General features: G+C 41.0%; 2 protein-coding genes across 7 annotated transcripts in view; one reads left to right on the top strand and one right to left on the bottom strand.

The window, feature by feature from the left end:
• Positions 1 to 21,579, top strand: part of LOC145437604 (uncharacterized) — a 37,891-nt gene extending 16,312 nt beyond the window's left edge. For 2 of the 3 annotated variants that reach the window (XM_080314873.1, XM_080314874.1), the window contains exons 10-26: positions 1,365 to 1,463; positions 2,864 to 2,944; positions 3,440 to 3,578; positions 4,736 to 4,822; positions 4,884 to 5,011; positions 5,696 to 5,845; positions 5,944 to 6,039; positions 6,943 to 7,001; positions 7,689 to 8,058; positions 8,860 to 9,335; positions 10,265 to 10,420; positions 11,916 to 12,284; positions 12,960 to 13,131; positions 13,776 to 13,965; positions 14,710 to 14,827; positions 18,842 to 19,083; positions 20,111 to 21,579. In XM_080314873.1, coding sequence (XP_080170999.1) covers positions 1,365 to 1,463; positions 2,864 to 2,944; positions 3,440 to 3,578; positions 4,736 to 4,822; positions 4,884 to 5,011; positions 5,696 to 5,845; positions 5,944 to 6,039; positions 6,943 to 7,001; positions 7,689 to 8,058; positions 8,860 to 9,335; positions 10,265 to 10,420; positions 11,916 to 12,284; positions 12,960 to 13,131; positions 13,776 to 13,965; positions 14,710 to 14,827; positions 18,842 to 19,083; positions 20,111 to 20,382 — 3,204 coding nt within the window. In that variant the 3' untranslated portion in view covers positions 20,383 to 21,579. The remainder of the gene's footprint in view (positions 1 to 1,364; positions 1,464 to 2,863; positions 2,945 to 3,439; positions 3,579 to 4,735; positions 4,823 to 4,883; positions 5,012 to 5,695; positions 5,846 to 5,943; positions 6,040 to 6,942; positions 7,002 to 7,688; positions 8,059 to 8,859; positions 9,336 to 10,264; positions 10,421 to 11,915; positions 12,285 to 12,959; positions 13,132 to 13,775; positions 13,966 to 14,709; positions 14,828 to 18,841; positions 19,084 to 20,110) is intronic. The other variant, XM_080314875.1, reaches the window with a different exon arrangement.
• Positions 1 to 22,634, bottom strand: part of LOC145437617 (uncharacterized) — a 299,426-nt gene that overhangs the window by 20,440 nt on the left and 256,352 nt on the right. The gene's annotated exons all lie outside the window — the stretch shown is intronic.

Below are 22,634 nucleotides of genomic sequence, written 5' to 3'. Positions count from 1 at the left end.
TGAGAGTTATAACGGTTTAATTATACCTGATTTATATAAGTTTGGATTAGATGCGGTATGCGGAAATGAAACTAATCCGCGCAGCACGAAGGAAATTAAGTTTCACTGATACGACTATGATTAATGAACCTGCTGTACATTGCCATATCGGCGTTTCCCCTTGTGACATGTTATGGTCCGTTTCTGATGACATTACGTTAAGAATTAAGATGCTGTGACGCGCGCAATCGATTTGATGGGGCTGAAAACGACAGATCGTCTTATGTGTGTATAGACTACGTTGCTGTACCTTGACAATCAAATGTCTCGTCTTAAGAGCGCAAAATTTACAGATCTTGCATTATTGATGACGCCGTGTTGGCATTGTGCCGTTGTAGCGTGTTTTTAAAATTGAAATTAGCTCAAATATATTTGCAACTGTCGCTATGCGGGATTGGAAACGGTAGAAAGGCACCGCGGAATTGTGGAGTGCTGGAAATTTGAAGCAACTTAACGGTGCACTGCGATCTAAATATAATGTGGTCTTGCGGTAATGGTGGAAGTGTGAAAAATTTTTTAGCGGCAGCCAGTTTTCTTATGCGGAATTTCTTGATATTACCGGCTCACCTCCATCTAAAATCTAAAAAATCAAAACTCGTAACTATAACTAAAACATCCTTCGTTGGTCGCCAACTAGAACCAGATTGGCAGTTTGCACAAATCTGGGTGTTATGAAGGAATTTCGCGAAGGGAATACGGCTTCTGCCAAAAATTTTTCGCACTTTCAAATTTAATTTGAGACCGCTTAATTTTTAGACCGACCTTCAAATGTTAGTTGCTACAGAAATTTGGTCTTCGACCATCGAGTTCACGCCTAGGGTAGTTTTTGTAAAGAAATACGTGCAGCATACCTGACCAATTATGCTTCTTGCCCAAACTGATACTGCTTCCGATGTCGAATCGCAAGCAAAATTAGAACACGATTTTTTCAAATCCAAAATTTTACACTCGAAAACTTTCGCTACTACTGGTTGGAATTGGGCCAAATTTTTTGTGAATCGTTTTTTTTTCGGACAACCTAACAATTTCATAGGGTAGCCAGCACAATTTGAAAAAAGATATATTTAATTATTTAATAAATAAAGCCAAAATTTTTCCTTATCTAGCAATGCTTCTAAGGTTGAAATTGAGCCAAAATTCGTGTCAGCGTTTTTTAGGCTACCTAACAATTTTATCAAGTACGGTAGCCAGTAAACTTTAAAAAAATAAAGCGCAAATGTACATACCGTACAAGTATAGCATAGCCAGGGTATTGAAATGTGAAGTTCAGTTTTTCGCTTCATTTTCACAAATGTCTCGTAGAAATGACTGTATTTTCCTTCCAGTTATTCGAAAACAATGGTAATCCGAGAAAAGCCATCGACGACCTGGTGAAGAACCCTGTCCCTGTCACAATCGAAAGCAAATGGACCGAGGAACAAGTCGTGAGTAGCGATGTTCTTAGACTTTGTGCTATGAATCCGTCTTAAAAACTTGTCTTGATTCGTGTAAAACTGCCGTGGTCGTGATATATTTTATTGCGGCAACGGTAAACAATGTCAGATCGCAATGTTTTGTGTAAAAATCTTTATTTCTTTTGTATGCTACTGTCTGTAACTCCCGTTACTCGGAAAGGCTCAGCAACGATGTGCTTTTAATTCTACTTCCACTTCTGGTTGGAAATTTTCAGGTTTTTATGCAAAACTAGGCGTAGAATACGAACATTTTTGCTTACTTTGATATCAATACTTCTACTCAAACTTCAGTATAAATTTACAATTCTACATCAAGTAAATCCATGATATCAGGTTTGGCTACCGAAAATATGATGCTGACATGTCAGGTATTGCTATAGTAAGTTATAGTTTTATTGCTGTGTTCCCTGTTTGTTTGGTTTAATTGTGTCTACAAAGCTTCATCCACATCACACAAAACTTGACGGCCGCATTCCATTCTAGAACTTATGGCTGAGGCGATTTTATTTGACTTATCAAAAAAGTAAAATTTTTGTCAAAATTGTAGCGTTAGGTCAAATAATTGTCAAAATTGTTTATAAAGTCAAAATAAATTCGATTGTATCGTGGCGTGGATATTTGCAGTGTCGTTGAACTTATCCTTTGACACTTTACATCTTCTAGCACGGTGTTGTAGAAGGCATGTTGACAAGGTGTTATGCTCTATGTATCACAATATTCTAACTGAAGCAAGACTGCGTGATTATTGGCTCTTATGTCAAGAAACGCACGATGAAAAATTGTGATGTAGACATTGTCAGTATGAAGCGACACGGTGTGTCACCAGCAGTGTACGCACAACTTCATTGTTGTCTGCCAATAACTGCTGCTGTTTTCTCTATTCTCGGCAAGCTTGCTTAATAAGGACAAACACATTATACCCAAGAATGTAGGAAAGTATCTTTCGTTGTGCTACAACAAATTTTGATTGTTTCTACCATAACGCGTGATGTAACTACTGGAATTCTTCATAGGTCCAGATTTCATTGAAATCAAGTTTTTTTCCTGTAAAATTTGTCAGTTTTCGAGTCAAAAAGCTTTTTCCGGCCAAACTACTTCGTAAGGACAGACAGTTTCGACCAGAAATGAAGATAAGTAGTACAATTCTAACATGTGCGAAACCACCTAATTTACATACATGAAGGCAAAATTTTGTCAAAATGAAGTTTTGTAAGGTCAAAAATGTTGAAATTTTGATGTTTTAGGTCAAAATTTTTCATTTTTTAGGTAAAAAAAAATCGGTTTTCTTATGACATTACACAATGAACAGTGTCAATGGCAGCATGACATCGAGCTACGGTGGTTGTGATGCATTATTTTTCTTGTCGCAGAAACGTTTTCAGAAAGGCCTGCGGCATCACGGAAAGAATTTCTTTCGAATCAGGAAGGAATTGCTGCCCGCTAAGGAAACGGTGAGTTGAATAGCGGTGGGGATAACGAGGTTTTGAGAAATTGCGGTCTCTATAGAAACGTATCAATTGTTTCATTGAATAATATACTCGTATTGAAATCAACGCGTATAATTTTGGGTTACAATCGGGCCAAGTTTGTTTTACAGCGACGAAATTTGCGTACAAAAATCTATTTTGTGAGAATCCGAAACTTTTTACTCCAATATCTTTGCCACTGAGATTCATATTGAACCAAATTTGTTTCGAAGTTTTTAAGGTAACCTTACAATTCCAAGGGGCATTCAATGAACTTTGAGATGAATTAATAAGTAAAATTTTCTAGTCCAATAACTTCTTTGGGTTGGAATTGAGACAAATTTGATGTACAGCGATTTTTAGGCTAATTAACAGTTTCATGGGGTCCGCAGTGAAATTTGAAAAAATGAATTTGTATCGTTAATTGAGGTCAGGATTTGGATGTCAAAAATATTAAACCAGCTATCGTCTCTGCCGCAGAGCGAGCTGGTCGAGTTCTATTACCTGTCGAAGAAGTCGCAGGACAACCTTATGATTCGCTCGCACCAGCGGAAACAACGCAGGCAGGCCACTCTCAAGAAGGCCGAGTGCAAGCCCAAGCAGACCAGTTATGGATCGGGTCGGTTTTTAATTATTTATTATTGGATACCTTTTTTCAGCTGATCTGATCTCGGAGGGTGTAGAGGTGTTCCAAGGAACTTTATTTCTAAATTTTACGGTTTTCTTGTTAAATTGGTAATCTGCCTAAAATACGCTGCATAGAAAATTTGGATAGATTCCTATAAAAGCAGAGTAAAAACAAATTGAGATTTAGAACATGTTTGGTGTCGATAGTTATACTGTGTTACGTGTAAAGAGTTATGGCAGACCTGAGAAAACTTTCGTAACTGCACATTAGGGCTCTTCAAAAATGACTTTTTTTCTCAAATCGTACTGGCTACTTGGTAAAATTGTTAGGTTACCTAATTTAAGCCTACAAACAAAATTTAGCTCAATTCCAGCCAGTAACCACTTTGCTACAGGAGAAGTAAGTTTCTATTTATTATATAAAAATATATAATAAAATATTTGAAAATTTTCTGTTCACCCCATGAAAGTGTTAGGCTGTCTATAGAAACGATGCTCACCAAATTTGGTTCAATTCCAACCAGCGGAAGCGGAGTTGTTGCCGTCGAAAAGTTTGGGTTTGAATAAAATAGTATTTACTGTGAGCACAACTATAATGAATAAACAAAGAATCGGTCACCGTAAATACTATTTTATACAAATCCAAATTTTTCGACGGCAACAGCTTCGCTTCCGCTGGTTGGAATTGAACCAAATTTGGTGAGCGTCGTTTCTATAGACAGCCCAACACTTTCATGGGGTGAACAGAAAATTTTCAAATTTATTATTTATTTTAGATAATAAATAGAAACTTACTTTTCCTGTAGCAAAGCGGTTACTGGCTGGAATTGAGCTAAATTTTGTGTGTAGGCTTAAATTAGGTAACCTAACAATTTTATCAAGTAGCCAGTACGATTTGAGAAAAAAAGTCATTTTTGAAGAGCCCTACTGCACATTTGCAAAAAACTAGCCGAGGGATCTCAGAAACAACGTGACAAGCATAAAAATGGTAGAAATACTGCCGAAAAACCATTCTGTAAATTTGATAATGGATCTCGAAATTTGAAAAAATGGACGTAAGTTACTATGCTTCCTTCGTAACGATAGATGCTAAACTGAACGGCATTTAGAGTATGTGCTCAAACGTTTGATCGCCCCATCTCTCTCCAGGCGACCACACTTCCACAGAAGAAGAGACGGAGAGCGAGGAGAGCGAAAAAGAACTGAATCCGAAATGCGCGCACTGCCAAAAGCTCGGTGAGTGCACGCTCGCGAGAAATTACGTTTTTTCGATGGCTAATTTTCTATCTGTACGCAGCCACGAACGATCTGCAGACTGGCGGCAAGGAAAACTTGAAGCTGTGCGTAGACTGCCGGCTTTTCTTCAAAAAGTATGGGGAGAATAGACCTGTTATATCAGTCGACGAAGTGGAATCCGCTAACGAGGTGGGTTTATAAGGCAGTCATCGTCGGTACTCCAGTACAGGGGTGGTCAACCTTTTTGCTATTCACGGCCGCATTTCGATTACTTATGTAGCCTACGGTCGCATTCCAGTGCGTAGTCGTAAATAACTGGGTGCAATGCCCATGTTAAACTGTCCGTGTCCATTAGGGGTGTTCAAAAATGACTTTTTCTCTCAAATTCTACTGACCACTTGATAATTTCGTGCGGCGAACAGAATATTTTGAAAAATTTTTTATTCATTTTTTCATAATAAATAAATAACTGTCTTCTCCTGTAGCAATGCGGCTACTGGTTGGAATTGAACCAAATTTGGCGTGCAGGCTTCAATTAGGTAACCTAACAATTTTATCAAGTAGCTAGTAGAATTTCAGGGATAAAGTCATTTTTGAACACCCCTAGTGTCCATTTCCTATGGACTCCGAACTAATCTACTTATATAGCTCACAATACGCACTGGTATCGCGAGCGGTCGTATTATGAGTAGTATGTGAGATTCGTTATTGTTTATAGAATGGAAAATCTTGTTGTTTTAAAGCTGGAGTTGGTGTTGGGCACGAAATTTCTGATTGTTTTCAATTTTCAAGTGTCCTTCTGACAAATTATTTCAGCCAGTGTCCTTGAAAAGTGGCTTGCTGCTATAATGATTGCGTCGATGAGAATATAAGTTACCGTTTCAGGCGGAAACAGACAGCTCGCCGGCGCCGAAAAGCAGCATTCCCCCGTTCCTGTTCAAGCCTATCAAGGAAGAGAAAGTGAACAATCTAATTCCAAAGAAACCCACGAAAGCCAAAGTCAAGACGAGCCCTGATATTAAGGTGCGGAGGAAAACCTATTTTTAGTTTTCCTTTCTCGAAATTCTCACGCACAAAATTTTTGAAGGTTCTCAGAAATTTTAACTGAAAATATTTTTCAGAAGTTGACAAAGCGGGAATGGCCGGCAGACATAAAGACGGAGCAAGACGTCGACACTACTACTACTCCAAAGCGGCCTAAAAACGAATCTGACGAGGTGACAGCCTCTCGCACATTTTTAATACCAGTTGAATTAGTCATCCTAGATTTTAAAATTCTGGTCAATTCTGAATGTTTGATAGATTTCAGATCGGGACGGTATGAGTTACCTACTCTGAAATTTCTTTCACGGTGTGCCAACACCAGAACCTGAATTTCGTTTGAATGCAAGCGTTTTGGATCTGGCTCAAAATATTCCGACAACCGCGATAGTGGCTCATAACACATTGGTGTTTTGGACCGTTTTCAAAATTTAAATTCCATATTTATCACTATTTTCCCTGTGTATCGAGCATCGAAGCCTCAAAATCAATTACCCGTTATTGCGCACTTGAATCTGCCTTAAATCAATCGAATTAGATGATGACATGAGTGGCCCGCAGAGTTATTTCAATGCAAGCGTGTCTCCTGGGCTGTAATTGCCCTGCGATTATCGTGGTACATAGACAAATGGTGCTTTGTAATTTTAAGGTCACTTAGGACGTAAACGGTGTCTTAATAACGGTCTTTGCTTATTAAATCCCGCGTTTTCATTAAGGGCTTAGCGTCTTTACCTTGTTTTACCCGCAAAAACACAGCAGACTATTGCGAGAAAACGATTCATCAAAATTTATGACGGTTGGTCTTTGCGGCTATCAAACGATATATTATCTCACACCTTCGCTATAGTACTGTAGTCAGTCTGTTACGATGATTGTGCGTATGTGGATTGAGGTGTGATTAACTGTAATTTTTGCGGAAACCCGACGGACGTCCTGGTGCTAATTTGGTACCTATTTTGTTGGAAGCTTTTCTCGTGGTTGCTACCAGTAACGGAAATTCATTCGCGTTTTTTTTCCCCGACAATTTTCCGATGAATTTTAGACGTGTCAAACTTTTAACCGGCGGTATTTTTTTTCAGAACGACGAGCCACGTACTGAGAATACTCCGCGCAAATCGTTCTTACAAGATCGCTCGGCGTACGTTTGTTTGTCCTTGTTGTAAAACATCACTGATATCGCATATGCGTACCTTTATTTATGCTTGGTAGATATCAATAGCTGTTACGATATTAATACCAATTCATGCGTATTGAATAACTGAATGTGTCGTAATCAAAACTACTTTCAATGCCAATATACTTCTCAATAGTATATTGAAGGTCTGTAATCTGTAAGAAGCTAATATTTAGATGAGATTCCAAATTAGAATCAATGTAGCACATTTTCGAAATTCCATACGGGCGACGTCATATTTTGTGATGCGATTGTTGATACATGAAGTTCTTTCTAACTCTCTACGCGTTGCTGACGATTGCCCCTGACGAGTGTCAGCCGAAAATATTCGGGTTCATTTCAATATGAATATTCAATTGTGTATTGAGGTTCTGTATCTCCAAGAAGCTCTTCGGAAAATCATTTTGGAATAAGTTTGTATACCTTTTATTTGTGAAATCGTGATTGGAACCGAGTGAAATAGAGTAACTGCTGAATATATTTTTAAGGATCGTGCCCGTTTATAGCGTCATCATTGAGCTTGCGCGACCAAATCTTAATTTTGAAACTACTTTTTGACTTTCATTTTCCGATTCCACTCAAGTCATTCTGTCACAATTGCTTAGACACCTTAGACAACTTAGACACCCTCTGACCGGTCCTTCTTTTCAGACCGCCCGCCGATTCCAACGTATCCGGCCCGGAGCGAGAAATCCAAAGCTACACCCCACCCAGAAAAATTCTACCCCCGGTCAAGCCCCGGGTCGTGCCCCACGAGACGGACAAATTCGCGGCCCCCGTGCCGGCCCCCGACAACGTAACCCCCGTTATCAAAGCGTCCGAGAATTACATGCCCAGCGTAGGGCCGTTTGTCCCCGCCACGCAGACTTCGCAGAGACTTGGGGTCAAGCCGTCTGAGCTGGAGGCCATATCGAAACTGGCCATGTGTCCCGGGGCGATAACCGGGGGCCGGTACGCCACTGTGGCGCACACGGGGATATCTCAGAATCAAAACGCGATACCTGGACCAGGAAATAGCACGGTAAAATACTCGTTATTATATGCACGGTTGCCTTACTGTCCTTACTTTGAATTGTTTTTATGTCTCATAAAACTCTCTTGCTCTAGTTCCATTGTTGATGTACTGTACATATTGTAGATTAGGGCTCTTCAAAAATGAATTTTTTTCTCAAATCGCGCTGGCTACTTGATAAAATTGTTAGGTTACCTAATTTAAGCCTGCACACCAAATTTGGTTCAATTCCAACCAGTAGCCGCATTGCTACAGGTGAAGAAAGTTTCTATTTATTATATAAAAATAAATAACAAAAAATTTCAAAATTTTCTGTTCACCCCATGAAAGTTGCAGACTGTCTATAGAAATGATGTTCACCAAATTTGGTTCAATTCCAACCAGTGGAAGCGGAGTTATTGTCGAAAAATTTGGATTTGAATAAAATAGTATTTATGGTGGGCACCACTATAATAAATAATTAAAGAATTGGTCACCGTAAATACTGTTTTATTCAAGTCTCGATTTCTTTGTGACTCGACTTGACTCAAGTCATGTCTCGTTTTCAAGTACCAGTACCGATAGACGAAATCCCAATAGTGCGGTTACTTTACTGTTCGAAATTACAATGAAATGTCGGTCTTGGCCCGTCTTGAGTCTTGAGTCATATGAATTGGTTCGAATCAAGCGTAATGACTTGAGTCCAAGTCGAGTCAATACACTAATTGACTCGAGTCGAGTCATTTTCGTATTTTAAGAAAATGACTCGAGTCGAGTCATCAGAGTCGTGGCGCATCTAGAAAAAAAAAAGTGATTTATCGTGTTTTACAGCATTCTCCGCCGCGCGCCTCCACCACTGTGACCACCGCAAACGGTTTGAGACCGACCGCCTCAATCGAACAGCCCGCCCGGGACTCCACACGTCCGCCACCCCAAGATACAGGACCGGACCAACCCACAACATCACGACCGGACCACCCTGCCCGCCCAGACAAGTCAAACTACAAACCATACCCCGGTCCTAGCGGCCAACGTGGCTTCCCTTTTGACCCGCGGTTTATGGACAAGATCATAATCAACGCAAACATGGACCGGCCCACTGTAAAAGAGGAGGTCCGGTCCCAGTCGCCGGTAACTAGAGAGGTGGCGCACGCTTCTACGTCGCATGTATCGCGAGACGCAGTTAGTCGGGTTATTAAGCAGGAGGCTTACCCGTATCATCAGCCCCCGAGGACGGGACAATCGGGCGCACCGGTGCAGCCGCAGACTTCTAGGGACCCTGGTTTTCCAACATCGCAATCTTTGAGGTAAGGCGGTTCCGTGAAATTATGGCGTTTATTCAATACAACGTCGCTGTAGAATCACTCGGAGTAGCTTATGTCCATTCTTCGCAGTTTTAGAAGATCAAGTTTTGTAAGATTTTCATTTTATTACAATAACCAATTAACCGTACATGGCCATCGGCCACGATATGCCGAAAGAAAAAGAAAGACAATATTCACTGATTAAATTGTTATGTTCCCTAAATAAAACGCTGCACGCCAAAATTGGCCCGCTTCCAACTAGTAGATGTGAACGCGCAGGAGTTCGAAAATTTTGAATTAATTATGAAAAAAGTTTGAGGTATTTTTTAAATTCTTCTGTCAACCCCATAAATTGTTGAGTTGTTTACAAAAACGATGTGTAACAAATTTGACGCAAAGCTATTCAAGTTTTTCATTCACAATTCTGGGATTACCCACCATCCAGGCTACTTTTGCGAATTGCCGTCGAAAAATTTGCATTATGAATAAAATAGTATTTACGGTGACCAATTCTTTAATTATTTATTATAGTCGTGCCCACCGTAAATACTATTTTATTCCAATCCAAATTTTTCGACGGCAATAACTCCGCTTCCACTGATTGGAATTGAACCAAATTTGGTGGATATCGTTTCTATAGACAACCTAACACTTTCATGGGGTGAACAGAAAATTTTCAAATTTTTTGTTATTTATTTTTATATAATAAATAGAAACTTTGTTCTCCTGTAGCAATGCGGCTACTGATTGGAATTGAACCAAATTTGGTGTGTAGGCTTAAATTAGGTAACCTAACAATTTTATCAAGTAGCCAGTGCTTTGTCACTGACCACCTCTGGAAAGTTATTGACTCGACCCGACGTGACTTGAGACTCTAGGTACGAAATCGGTGTGGCTGCATTTTTGAAAAAAATTTCACCCTCGTTTTACAGTCAACCACCAAATCATATATCGATGCCCGAACGTTTCCGGCCCCCCGCTCACCCCCGGGGACCCTCGCGAGACGATGACGATTCGGACGTGGAGTACGTCCGACCAATGACCCCGGTACCGGTGGAGATACCGTGCAGCTACGGACACAGTGCAAGGTAAAGTGTTGTAAAGTGCCTTATAGTGTTGTAAAGTGTTGTAAAGTGCCTTATGTTGATAAAGTGCCTTATAGACTTTGCGTGTATTGCTTGTCCGGGGCAGTTATTAGTATGACCCTTGTTACGTATCTGAATAACTCAAATTTCTTTACTCAGTGTTGTAAAAATATGGATTGACTCGTGGCTTAGTAACGCATTTTCGAGTCGTGATCTAGCCCATAGGCAATTCTACATACGCTCCTGCACATTGAAATCATATGACACAAACTCACTTGCTTGGGGTTAGATTTAGGGTTAGGATAATATATATATATATAGAGGTTAGTTGAATAAAATATTTATATTGAAATAAATCCTAATAGTATTCTCGGAATCGGCTGACACTTTCAGAAGTGATCTCCATCGGTTAGTAGAGAATTGAAAAGAAGTTTGGTATATATGATGAGGATATATTTGATATTTTGAGTGTCGGCCGAAAATATTTAGGTTTATTTGAGTATCAATTTATTATTCAATTGTATACAGAACCTCCAAAGTCTCTTCAAAGGTAATTTCAGTGTTGGGGCCAGTTTTGTGTTTATAGAGTCACATCATAGTGTCCTATATGGTGTCGACACAGGCAAATCTCACGCCTCAGTGAAATTGTATCACGTCACAATTTCCATTTGGCTACAGGCAATTTGACGGTCATTTTTGACGGGCTTGCCGAGCATTAAATTTGATAAATCGAGTATCAATCGAAAGCTGACTCTGCACTGATTACGAAAATATTTTATTCCGCTCGTGGCCCTGGAACTCCCACAATCAGCCTCGAATTTTTCATTGTTCTGGAGATTGGCATTGGGACGCAACGATGCTGTCTGGCAAAACGAGAGAGTAGCTCAAGAGAAAAAGAGCCCGACAGCATTGTTGCGTCCCAATGCCAATCTCCTTGACTATGAAAAATTCGAGGCTGATTGTGGGAGTTCCAGGGCCACGAGCGGAATAAAATTTATATTTTCGTAATCAGTGCAGAGTCAGCTTTCGATTGATACTCGATTTACCAAATTTAATGCTCGGCAAGCCGGTCAAAAATGACCGTCAAATTGCCTGTAGCCAAATGGAAATTGTGACGTGATACAATTTCACTGAGGCTTGAGATTTGCCTGTGTCGATACCATATAGGACACTAGGGTCACATGCTCAAATGCCTGGGACTTCCCCTAGATCTCAACCAACTTCTGTAACTCTGAGATTGGGCGCCAAATCTAAGAACATCCGGCCCATTATGGAAATTAATTCCGGCAACCCCGAAAGCGCCAGAAATTAAGCGGATACTAGATTTGGGATTGGTCCTCTCTGGTGTTGTGACCAGCGTCGTGACCAAGTCGCAAGGTTGCGAGTCACAAGTCAATCTTAGTTTTGTATTTTTTACTCGAGTCAAGTCGAGTCACAAAAAAATCGTGACTCGACTCATTGCAACCCTGGTTGTGACTCAATGTTGATGTATTCACAGATTTGTGAAAACACTGGACCGAGGCGGCGACTCGTGTTTCCGGACCGACTTTGTATTCGCCGCGGACGAAGCCTCCAGAAAACGACGCCAGGACAGGCAGCGTGAAGAAAGGAAAAAGCCCAACGACCAGGACGCCCTGGTCCGCCTCATGCAGCATAAGAAACCCGCCACCCCGCAGCCGCCCAAAGTGGAACGGACCAGGGACGAGAGGGTCGAGCACCCGCAGCCCAGGCAGAGGAGGGAGTCGGCTGCCCCGCCGGGACAATCCGGGCTAAATCATCCGGGGCAGTACAGGTCGTCGTCGGCGGGCCGGGCTAGCGTTTCAAGGAGTACGCCTACTACAAGCGCTGGGTTCGATCACCACCACAGGTGGGGATTACTTTTTTGTCTCAAACTTTTCAGCCTAGGGTGACATTTCAAAATTAATTTTAAATCACATACCGTAATATTCATATTGAAAAGGACTCACACTCGTCAGGGGTAATTGTCAGCAACAAATAGAGAATGGGAAAGAACAGAGATGCACAAGGTTTATTTGAATTCTCTACTAGTGGCTGACAATCACCCCTGACGAGTGTCAGCCGAAAAATTCTTGGATTTATTTTAATATAAATCAATTATTCAGTTACACATCGATGTTATGTTGGTCCGATAGTCTTTTCAGAAGCAAACTCCACGGACTGCTTATCCTCGGAATTCAAAATTAACCGAAAATATGATGGCGACAAATGCCGGCGTATCAGAAAGTTCTATTCGATTTTGATAGTAAATGAGTTATGTGACGTGGAGTTGCTGCAAGGTAGTGCCGCCTTTAAAGACTTTTGATTTCATTTTGCTGTTTGCTAGCCTCTATTATTCTGCAAAAATTGGTAGTTTCAAAATGTAACTCATTTTATTTGAAAAGCCTCCTTAGCTTACGCTAGTTTTGGGCAGTTTGGTACATCATGCAAAATTTGCTACATTGTGCTCTCGACATGTGGCGAGTTTTATTTAAAACGTCTTCTTAGCTTAAACTTGCTGATTCAAAGCGCACTTTTTATGTAGGCCCTCGTCCGGGGCATTTGTGCCGCCCGGCGCCGGCTTGGGGCCGGACATGTCTGCGTTGCAGCACCTTCGTAACATCGCGAACATGGACGCCCAGAGACACGCCATGGCCGCGGAGGCCAGCATGCAGATGGGACAGGCCCACCCCCTGTACCAATACTACCGTTTGGCGGTAAGTTTGTGTCAGTTTATTGCAATGTTACAGTTATATTATACTGTCTATTTTTGTCATTGCCATTACTGAAATGGTCATGAAAACTATCTGAAATAGTCCCGTAGCTGATAGATTTCCAAAAATCACGCCGGTTTGTAGCAGGGTTGTAACCAAGTCTCAAGGTTCCGAGTCACGAGTCAATCTCACTTTTGTAGTTTTGACTCGAGTCAAGTCCGAGTCAAAGCCATTCAACCCACTTTTTGAACTCAACTCGAGTGATATAGAATGTCTCGCATTCATAGTATCGTAATTTTTCTCAGTCCTATCAGTTTCTTGCCCTATTACAAATATCAAAACTGATAGATGAAATACCAATAATGTCGTGACTTTACTATCCTTGGAAGTTACAATGAAATGACTGTCTTCGCCGTCCTAGTCTCGAGTCATAAGTGTCTTCAGTTATTTCATATTAGTCGTGAAGACGCATATCGCAATCACAAATTATCTGGTGAAAGAATGTTACATTTTGAAACCAGTTACCGAGATACATTCGGAATTTAATTTCCTTTGTCTTCTTCAAGTAATTTTGACATCTCGGTAATTGCCACTTCGTTTCTTCTGACGGAAACGGAGTATAACGCTTTCTCTCTCCTTTCTCTCAGGGAGTGGACCCGGAAACGGCCGAGAGAGAGATTCGCGAGAGAGAGCGACTCGCGAAACTGGGCGAACTGAAATCGCAAGAGATGATGAGTCACAACCTGGCCGCCCAGCTGCATCCCGGACAGCTGGCCGCCCTGCACGGGATACCACAGCAGCACATGCCCACCTTGGAACAGCTGCACCAATACCAAGGTAAGCCGCCCCCGCTCGTCACAAGGTGGGTATCTAATTGAAGGAATACTCCAAGTCGTTTGGACACCCTCCTATCTTTTTATCATATCGCAATTGTGTGGTGTATTAATTTAATAAAAATTTTAAAAATATGATGCCTCACCTGAGGTCAACAATATCATAAGTCTGACATTGCGATTTTATACTGGAGATTTCATCAACCCGGGTCTGCTGTTCCCAATTGTTTCTTGAAATTTTGCGGTATAGAAATCAAAGAATGCTATAGGGAAAATAAAAATGACTCCCCAATAGCAGTTAGAGCGGCATAATTGGTGCTTTTTGATGCCGCAGATAACTATAATATAGTAATAATTAGTTGTTGGCTAAAACCTAATGTGTTACTTGTTGCAGTAGCATAGCTAACTGATAGAATTTCCCACCGTAAATACCATTTTTTTTTGTTCAAATCCAAAAATTTCGACTCCAATAACTTGGCTTCCACTGGTTGAATTTGAGTCAAATTTGTCGTGTATTATTCTTCGGACAACATTTATTTACTTTTATAACTACACCGCACAGTACATGCTGGAAGGGGCCGTATTTGATGTGCAGCGCCAATCCAACAATTTTACCAACTAGCCGTGTAAGTGCGGAAAAAAAGCTATTTTTGAACAACGCTAATCCACATATGACGACCCACTTTGTTATCTTTGGTAAATTCTTGCCGCCGCTAGGGAGATTGACGGTGTTTTTTCTTGTTTTCAGCCCAAATTCTCAACTCTTTACCGCCCGGCGCTCATCCGGCGTCGTTGGCCACGCCCCACGGCGTCTTGGCAGCCGCGCAGATCGAGGCCTATAACACGGAACGTTTGACTTTTGAGAGGTATGTCTTCAACTGCCAAACTGACTCAAGTCGAGTCATCTTGAATTTTCCAATTTTTGACTCGATTACAAGTCACCGAATATTTTCACTCTGTGTCTTTTGATTTAATGCGCGAAAGCCAGATTTCATCTAACTTGGCCTCTTACCATTTTTAAGCAACTATCTACGACGATATTGGAGACTTATGAAATTCACTGAGAATTCCGCCGACTGCCAATATCGTGAACAGAAAATAATCCTATAAGTACAGTATTGGTATTGATAACACTGGTCAACACATATTTTGGTGCCAAGGAAGTGTTTGGGGTATTTTCAGGTCGCTGCATCCAAAAATGACATTATTTTTCCTGAACCAGCTCGATTTTTTAAAAATATCCCATATTTTTTGTTCAAAAAGTGCTAAATATACGCAAATTGTGACATAGGTAAAAGGCTCTTCGTATACTACTGTTTTAGGGCGTTCTTATGTCGCTGAAACCAAAAATTACATTAGTTTTTCCGGATACACCCTATTCTTTGAGATATTCCACATTTTTGTTGGGAAAAGTGCTCAAAACACGCAGATTTCGGCATAGGTAAATTTCACTTTTTATACTGCAACTTCTGTAAGTTCACATCTATCTCTTCAAGTGTGTGCATACGCAGTGGCGTAGACAGGGGGGGGGGGGGGTAATCGATGTCCGATACCCCCCGTTTCCAAGCTCGAAATACCCCCGTCTTACATATATTTCCATTGATCTAATATTTCTTGATCCAATTCGATAATCCTCTAATTGCCGCGCGGCATCATTACGCCATCGATCAATCGAACAATGCAGTGCGGTCATGCCTTTTTCTCATATTGTTCTCTCGTCTACGGAAGCCCGAAAAACGCATCTCACATAGTCACATGGCTCTCCCGTCTCATCTGAACGATATTATCCAGTTACAGAACCAGAAGTCACAGTAACCAGAGATGCCACTCCTGGGTTTTTCCACCCAGATCTGGGTTTTTTGAGCATCATCTGGGTTTCTGGGTTTTTATCCTTGAAATCTGGGTTTTTTTCAACATCCAGTTCGCCAGGTCAGTTTTACGCTCGAAAATTAATTATTAGATTAGTATGGTCGCAATATCGTAAAATGCACGCACTTGAGTTCGCCTTTGTCGATGGAATTTGCTGTCATTGTAACGACAGAGTGTTGAAAATCTATTTCACTACTAAAATGAGAGGCTTCGGCTTGATGCGAGGGAGCTTCATTGAATGGTAACTTCCAGGTCGCAGAAAGTCATGTTCATATAGGACGATTGCCAGTAGCGAACGCGGCACTTGGTGAACAATTCGGCTTGTATCGATAAATGTCATGTAACGGTATGGTATGCACAAACACATGAACAGACCAGGTGATGATCCGACTAATATAATCCTATTGTTATCTGAGTATATTTATAGTTCCAACAGGGACACTCAGAGAGAGAGAGAGGGAGAGAGAGAGAGAGAGAGTTAGTTAGTTGGACACCCCTAACAAGTTAATAGGAGGCATTGGTTATCAGCACATTCGAACCCTAACCCTAACCCTGAATTTCATGATTTGGCAGTTATTTATTTCCACTATACATTGGTATGTCTGTGATTACTCCAAATAAAAGTGATTGTCGTAAGATTAATCAATCGAAAGCTACTTTCAATCTGTTCAGGTCTCTGAAAATACATGAAATCATCCTTAGAAATAGGGAACGGATGGCATTGTATTGAACTTTCGCAGCGCGATGATATAGTTAGTACCGGTACAGTATTAGGTATTCACGCTGCGCCCCAATTGTTTCATTGTGATGTGTCGAGAGGAAAACAACATGTTTTTTGTGCGATTCGCAGTGTTAAACAAGCAAAATGTGTATTATGAACTGTTGTAAATTCAATATCAAAGGCTTCAATGACTGTATGAGTGTATTCGACGACTATCAGGCTCCATTTTCACAGCTACCTCGTGTCTTTTGAGTGAAATATAGGATCTGGGTTTTTCTGGGTTTATTTCGCCTCCAATTCTGGGTTTTTCCGAAATATCCCAGTGGCATCTCTGACAGTAACAATAACACTCGCATTGAAATTTCGATACCGCGCGAGTTGGTTTTCGTGTTTGACAGTCTATTGTCAACAAACGTTTAGAACATGCGCGCTAGGCTTGTATCATTAGAGATAGCAGATCCCTACAGTACCAAAACAGATCGTACTAATCAAATGTTCTGTATGGAATCTATTAAGTATTGATCCAATTTGCGATCATTTAGTTCGGTTGTTGTGTGTGGGTTTCCAGATCTCCAGCCGTTTCGTGTCTCAGACCTCTGGCGCATCTGCTGATTGTCCTGTTATAACGCGCTTGGCCAGTAGTAAAACATTGGAGGCTAGGAAAATTAGGCCGCTCTGTGACTCGCAGCGCGTGATAGTGCTACTCGATGTACTATTGTAATGACCAGAAGTTATAGTCTTGGCCTCGACAATTCGCAATTGTCACTTCTGCACCGCAAACGCGTTTAGGAATGCATTTTGATCGCGAGCCTAAGCCTGCGCCAGGCCACTGTTATTCACGTGATGCAATCGCACAAGCTCGAGCGGTAATTAGTCTTTTCCATCTCCACACACCAAAAATACTACACCATCTTGGCAGACAGTGAAAATCATATTGATTTGAAACAAAATTAATCCAGATTGTTTGTATCAAACGGCAACAGACTATAATTCATTTGCGTGTCTTCACTGTTCGAGTGTTCGTGTTTGAGCGCAAAATGGAGAGATCTTCCACTGTGCTGTAATATGATCTGCGCGCACTTTCGTGATTACATCCTCGCTTTGGTAATTAAGGTCAAGATACCTCGCTGTCATCGAAATTTGTTTGCTACTTCCATCTGATCTGATACATTGTGATTTGCGAGGTGATCATCGATCACCTGCTGCGTTGAGTCATGATTCGAGCGCGCTTTGTATGAAGACCCGCGCGCATGAAACTCGCTGTCGGCATATAGTGGCGCGCAAGTCAAAAGCGCCTTCCGTTTGTAACTGTAGCATGCGACTGCGCATAATAGAGCTATATTTTAAGATAACTGGCAAATGTTCATGTGTATAAAGACGTAAACACAAACGAGATTATCTTACCCTTGTTGTATCGGTATTTGTGTGTATTAAACCGCGATAAAGTGGTTAGCATAAAGAATATCATCTTTTCAAAAAATATCCCCGTTTTAATAAATATCCCCCGTTTTTTTTCGGCTGGCTACGCCCCTGTGCATACGGTATTGTTCTATTTCTGAAGCGATATCGTTGAAGACGCAATCGTTAACGCAGAGAGCGTTCTATACGCGAGTCCTGTTTCATGTGAAAATCGAGCAAAGAATATAAAAATTAGGCGTTATTAGCGGTAAACAACATGTTTTTCTAAATCAAACACCAAACACTACGTTCAGTAACGCTCAAAAGTTCAGTTAGTAAGCCGTCGGAGCACGCTAATCAATCAGATGCCTCCATTTTCAGTAAAAGCCCTTCCATGTCTTTGCAGTAACAAAGTTCATCTTGTTGGCTAAAATACGGAAGTAATTCTTTCTCTCTTGTACGGTAAAATGTTACTCAAGCTCCAGTTCGAGGGCAGTTTTTGTCTATGAGTCGCGTACTGCCTCAGAGTGAGGAACGGATCGCCGAGAAGATTCTAAATCTGCGTAATTCCAAGTATTCTACTTACGACGATAAATTAAATAAATAATATATAAATACATAAAAAATATCGATATCTCAAAGTCAAAAGGCAGAGCCAATTCAGAGAAACGGATGTCATTTTTGGACTCAGCAGCCCAAACATACCTAGAAACCATCAAAATATCTTTGGCACTCAAAAAAACGTTTTTTTGTTGTTGGTCAGTGTAATGTAGACGTCAAACAGCTTTTCACACATTAAATTCTAAAACGTCTACATTTTATTCTTCCGTGCAATTTTGATCCGACAGAAAATTGCCGGCTGTTACATACGGAATTTCTCTTTTCGACTTAGAATGCAAGCCGAGCGTCTGGCCGCAGCTGAGCAGCAATACCAGCTCGAACTGCTGCATCACCACTCTCATTCCCACGTACACTCGCACCTGCACCTACACGGGCCTAGCCAGACTGGCGGTCCGCCCCAGGCCGGTGGCCCTCTGCCGCTTCCAGGGATGCCGCCACCAGGACCGGGTCTCGGTGACCCGCTGTTGAACCCGTACGCAGCCATGCAGCAGGCCATGAATCCGCTTGTATCAGGTGAGCAACGGAGATTGATAAGGAGACTGCAAGGTTACAGGTTTATCCAGTTGTCACAGTTGTCCAATACTCACTAGGGATATGCAAAAGTATTTTGAGTATCACTCATTAGGATGTCACAGAAAAATGGAGGATGTGAAAAGGCTGATATGTATGTCATGCACGTCATGGTCGAAAAAAAAATCAATTACAAGTAGAAGTAGAATGCGTCTAAAAACAGAAAGGCCTCGAAAATGTCAACTTACCGTGATGCAGGGCCTATTTCGCATGGTTTTCAATGCAATTTCTCTCGAACAAGTTGAAAACTTATGATTGGGGCAAGTTTTTGCAACTTTTTTTTACAGCTCCCGGCAGCTTCCTAAATACTCGAAAGTTATGTAGAATGCTGTTTTAAGCTGTTTGAAGGAATCTTATAGTGCAACTTTTTGCAACTTTTGTCCAATTTTTTTCGCGCAACTTTTTCGATTTTTAATGAAAGTTTATTCGATTTTCATGCAACCAACTTACCGGAAATATTTGGTAGTATGTTTGAATAGATCGGTCACTGTTTTTTTGAGAATTTTGGTGAAATACGCGGCCAAATTCTACTGAAATATCGTAAATCAGCACTGAAGTAACGCTCGGGTATTTCGGGAGCTGAGTCGGAAAGTTGACCTTATTTTTTTTAGTCAATCAATGGAGAATAACCGTATTTTGGGAGTGGAACTGGGAAGTTGACCTTTTTTTTATTTTAGTCAACCGACCAAAATGTGGTCTTTTAATGCAACTTTTGTGAAAAATAAATGCAACTTTCCACGGATTTAACTGCAACAAAAACTTGCCCTACTTACGATAAAACTACTTTCTACATTTCAAAGTGTAAGAGTAAGACCATTGCCTAAAAAATCTGTTTAACTAGAAGCGGAAGTAGCCTGAGATCAAAATTTGCAACTTAGCCAAACCTACTTGAGTACTCCAAAAGGCAAAAGAAATTCGTTTATCTATCTATCTCCGTTTGGCCTATCTTAACTTTACCTTTCTGCCACAGGTGCCAACCCGTTGCTGACGCAGTCCATGATACGCAACCAGCAGGCCGCCGTCGCTCAGGCCGCGCTCATGCAGCAGAGCCTGGCGGCGCCTCATCTATCCGCCATCGCCGCCAGGGAACAGGCCGCGGCCTCCCAGCCTCACCCGTTTTCTCAGCATCTTCAAGCCTTCAACGAGCAGCACGTGATGGAGTCGCAGCACAGGCGGGCTGCGGCCGCGGCCGCCCTGCAAGATCAGCAGTATCTAGCGCATCTCGCGAGGTTTAAACAATGAGTTCCAAACAGATACTGTCGGGACGGTAGCGTTCTGCACCTCTGAAGAATTCCAGACTGTTTTTACTGTTTACTGTTTAAGTTTGTTACTTTTTTTCATAAGCTATCGCGTGTCGCAAGAAGGGCTGGGCAAAATCGGGTCAATCATTCGAGTGTCGTAAGACCACAAAGACACTCATCTCAGTTCTATCACACGTGAAGATAATTTGGTATTTCTCAACCATTTCCACTGACTTGCACGCTTTATGCTATGTGTTTTGGAAGCTGTGTTGAGACAAATCGACGATTCAAGGCTTCCGCAGTGGAAAATAGAATCGAAACTATCCTTCGTACAACGTTACGGTTACCGTACGTCCTGTTTTTTCAATAAATTGCAAGTGTCCTCGGAGGACGCCTGAATGCCCTCTATTTTGAGAATTTTTCCTCTTTTTCTAGAAAAAGTATGAAAATGCGATCAAAAACATGACCGAACGTCATAGTTTTGTAAAAAATGGGGTAAAAGTGATGAATTTTTTTAGTAAACACAGTGCGAAAAGTTCAAAATCGCCAGTTTTCTTTTCCTGTTCTGGAGCTTTTCGGATCCCAAAATATGGTAACCCTATACAACGTACAACATACAATACAAATCCTCCACTATGACTAAAATGTATTGAAATTGTAATTATCGTTGGTATGATAACTCTCAATAGAAAGGGACGTATATTTCGGTATTCAAATATCTTTTCTCACCACTCGAACCCAATCACAGCAATTGATGTATCATTGAATAATATTCATATTGAAATATCCATCAAAACTTTAATTCTCGCTGTTGATATTACTTTTAGTGGAAAAGGCCGTTAAATATCTGTACTCCAATCATTAGAATTAATACTCGACTGAGATTTGAGTACTCAAATCATTATGCCCAGCCCCAGTCCTAAGCTGTCCGCGGGATGAATAGACTCTCAACTCTTGCATTTTTCAAGAGCTGGGAGAGCAGAGAAGCGTTCCTGTCAACTCTAGTGTATATAAGTCGTAGGAGCTTGCTCTGGGTGCCCGCCGTGCCTGACGCTGACGATTCCCTTTTTGATCAAGGAGCTTGAAATTTTACGGTTTTCATCCAGATGAACAACTATCCGCTTATCTTATATCATGTGCGATGTCGTGGCAGCTTTTTTGTTACATGCAAATTGACTAAATAAATGTATATGGTCAACCGCGTCGTCTGTATAAATATTTGGTAAGAATTTTAGAGATCAGTGGTTCGAAGACTCCTAGGCAGATTTGATCATAATGTTTGCCTGCTAATTCCAAATTGTCCTTTGACAGATTCAGGTTTAAATACCTGTAGTGTGGCGAGGTAGGCCCGTGGTGCTAGCAAGGATGCCTAGAGTTCTAGATATCCCTGGGTTCGATCCGCAGTTGCAACATCAATTGGTTGCGAGGTCGACCCCGAATTCCTTTCCAAGGGTTGGGGGTTTATCTAGGCACCGCCTCGCCATTTATGATCTGCTTAAGTGGTATCTCAAAAAGTCTAGAATCGGCCGGTGCTACAAGTCGGCAGATAAGTAATCGTAAAGAAGAATATTGGCCTGGTGTAAATTTCCATTGTAGTCGAAAAACACAATGAACACCACAAAAAACGAGTAGCTGCGGTGTATCTTTTAGTCCTATATAAATACTGATATAGAAACTGGAAAGGCAAATCGTCAAGCGGTCAGGTCGTCATCCCACCAGATATTTCGATAATAGCCTGTTATATTCAGGATTCACAATCTATATTATCAAAAGTTGGAACTGTTCCAATGCTTATGGTTCCATCATAGAGTGATGATCATAGAGTTCCATCGCAGATGATAAGTTGATTGATTGCACAGCATATATCTCTATTTGTGTTCAGGTGAAGTAGGCTGAGAAGAGTTCAATCTTGTAAATAATGTAAATGTAAATTCGTTTCTGGCATTGAACGGAATTGTTTTCGACGAACGGATTTCGCCCAGGTCATACGAATTTTTTTCTGTTATTTCTGTCGTGACCTAATAAATTAGGCTTACCATATTTTGGAAATCTAAAATGAGGACACTTTTTCAGAAATTTCAGACTTGCAAAACCGGACAAGAATTCTCAAAAACCGGTAAATATTTCCCACTTTGTGATCGGTTGACTAAAAAAAAGGTCATCTTTCCGCTCAGAGCTCAAAATATCGTTTTTCTCTCCGCATTGCCAGGTGGATGACTAAAAAAAAAAAATAGAAAAAAAAGGTCATCTTTT

The sequence above is a fragment of the Botryllus schlosseri genome, chromosome 4 (genome assembly GCF_051294905.1).
Source record: "Botryllus schlosseri isolate E-star chromosome 4, Bs_hap1, whole genome shotgun sequence".
In the NCBI taxonomy this organism is placed as follows: Eukaryota; Metazoa; Chordata; class Ascidiacea; order Stolidobranchia; family Styelidae; genus Botryllus; species Botryllus schlosseri.
The sequence above is the reverse complement of the archived record's forward strand: the minus strand, read 5'-3'. Positions and strand labels throughout refer to the sequence as shown.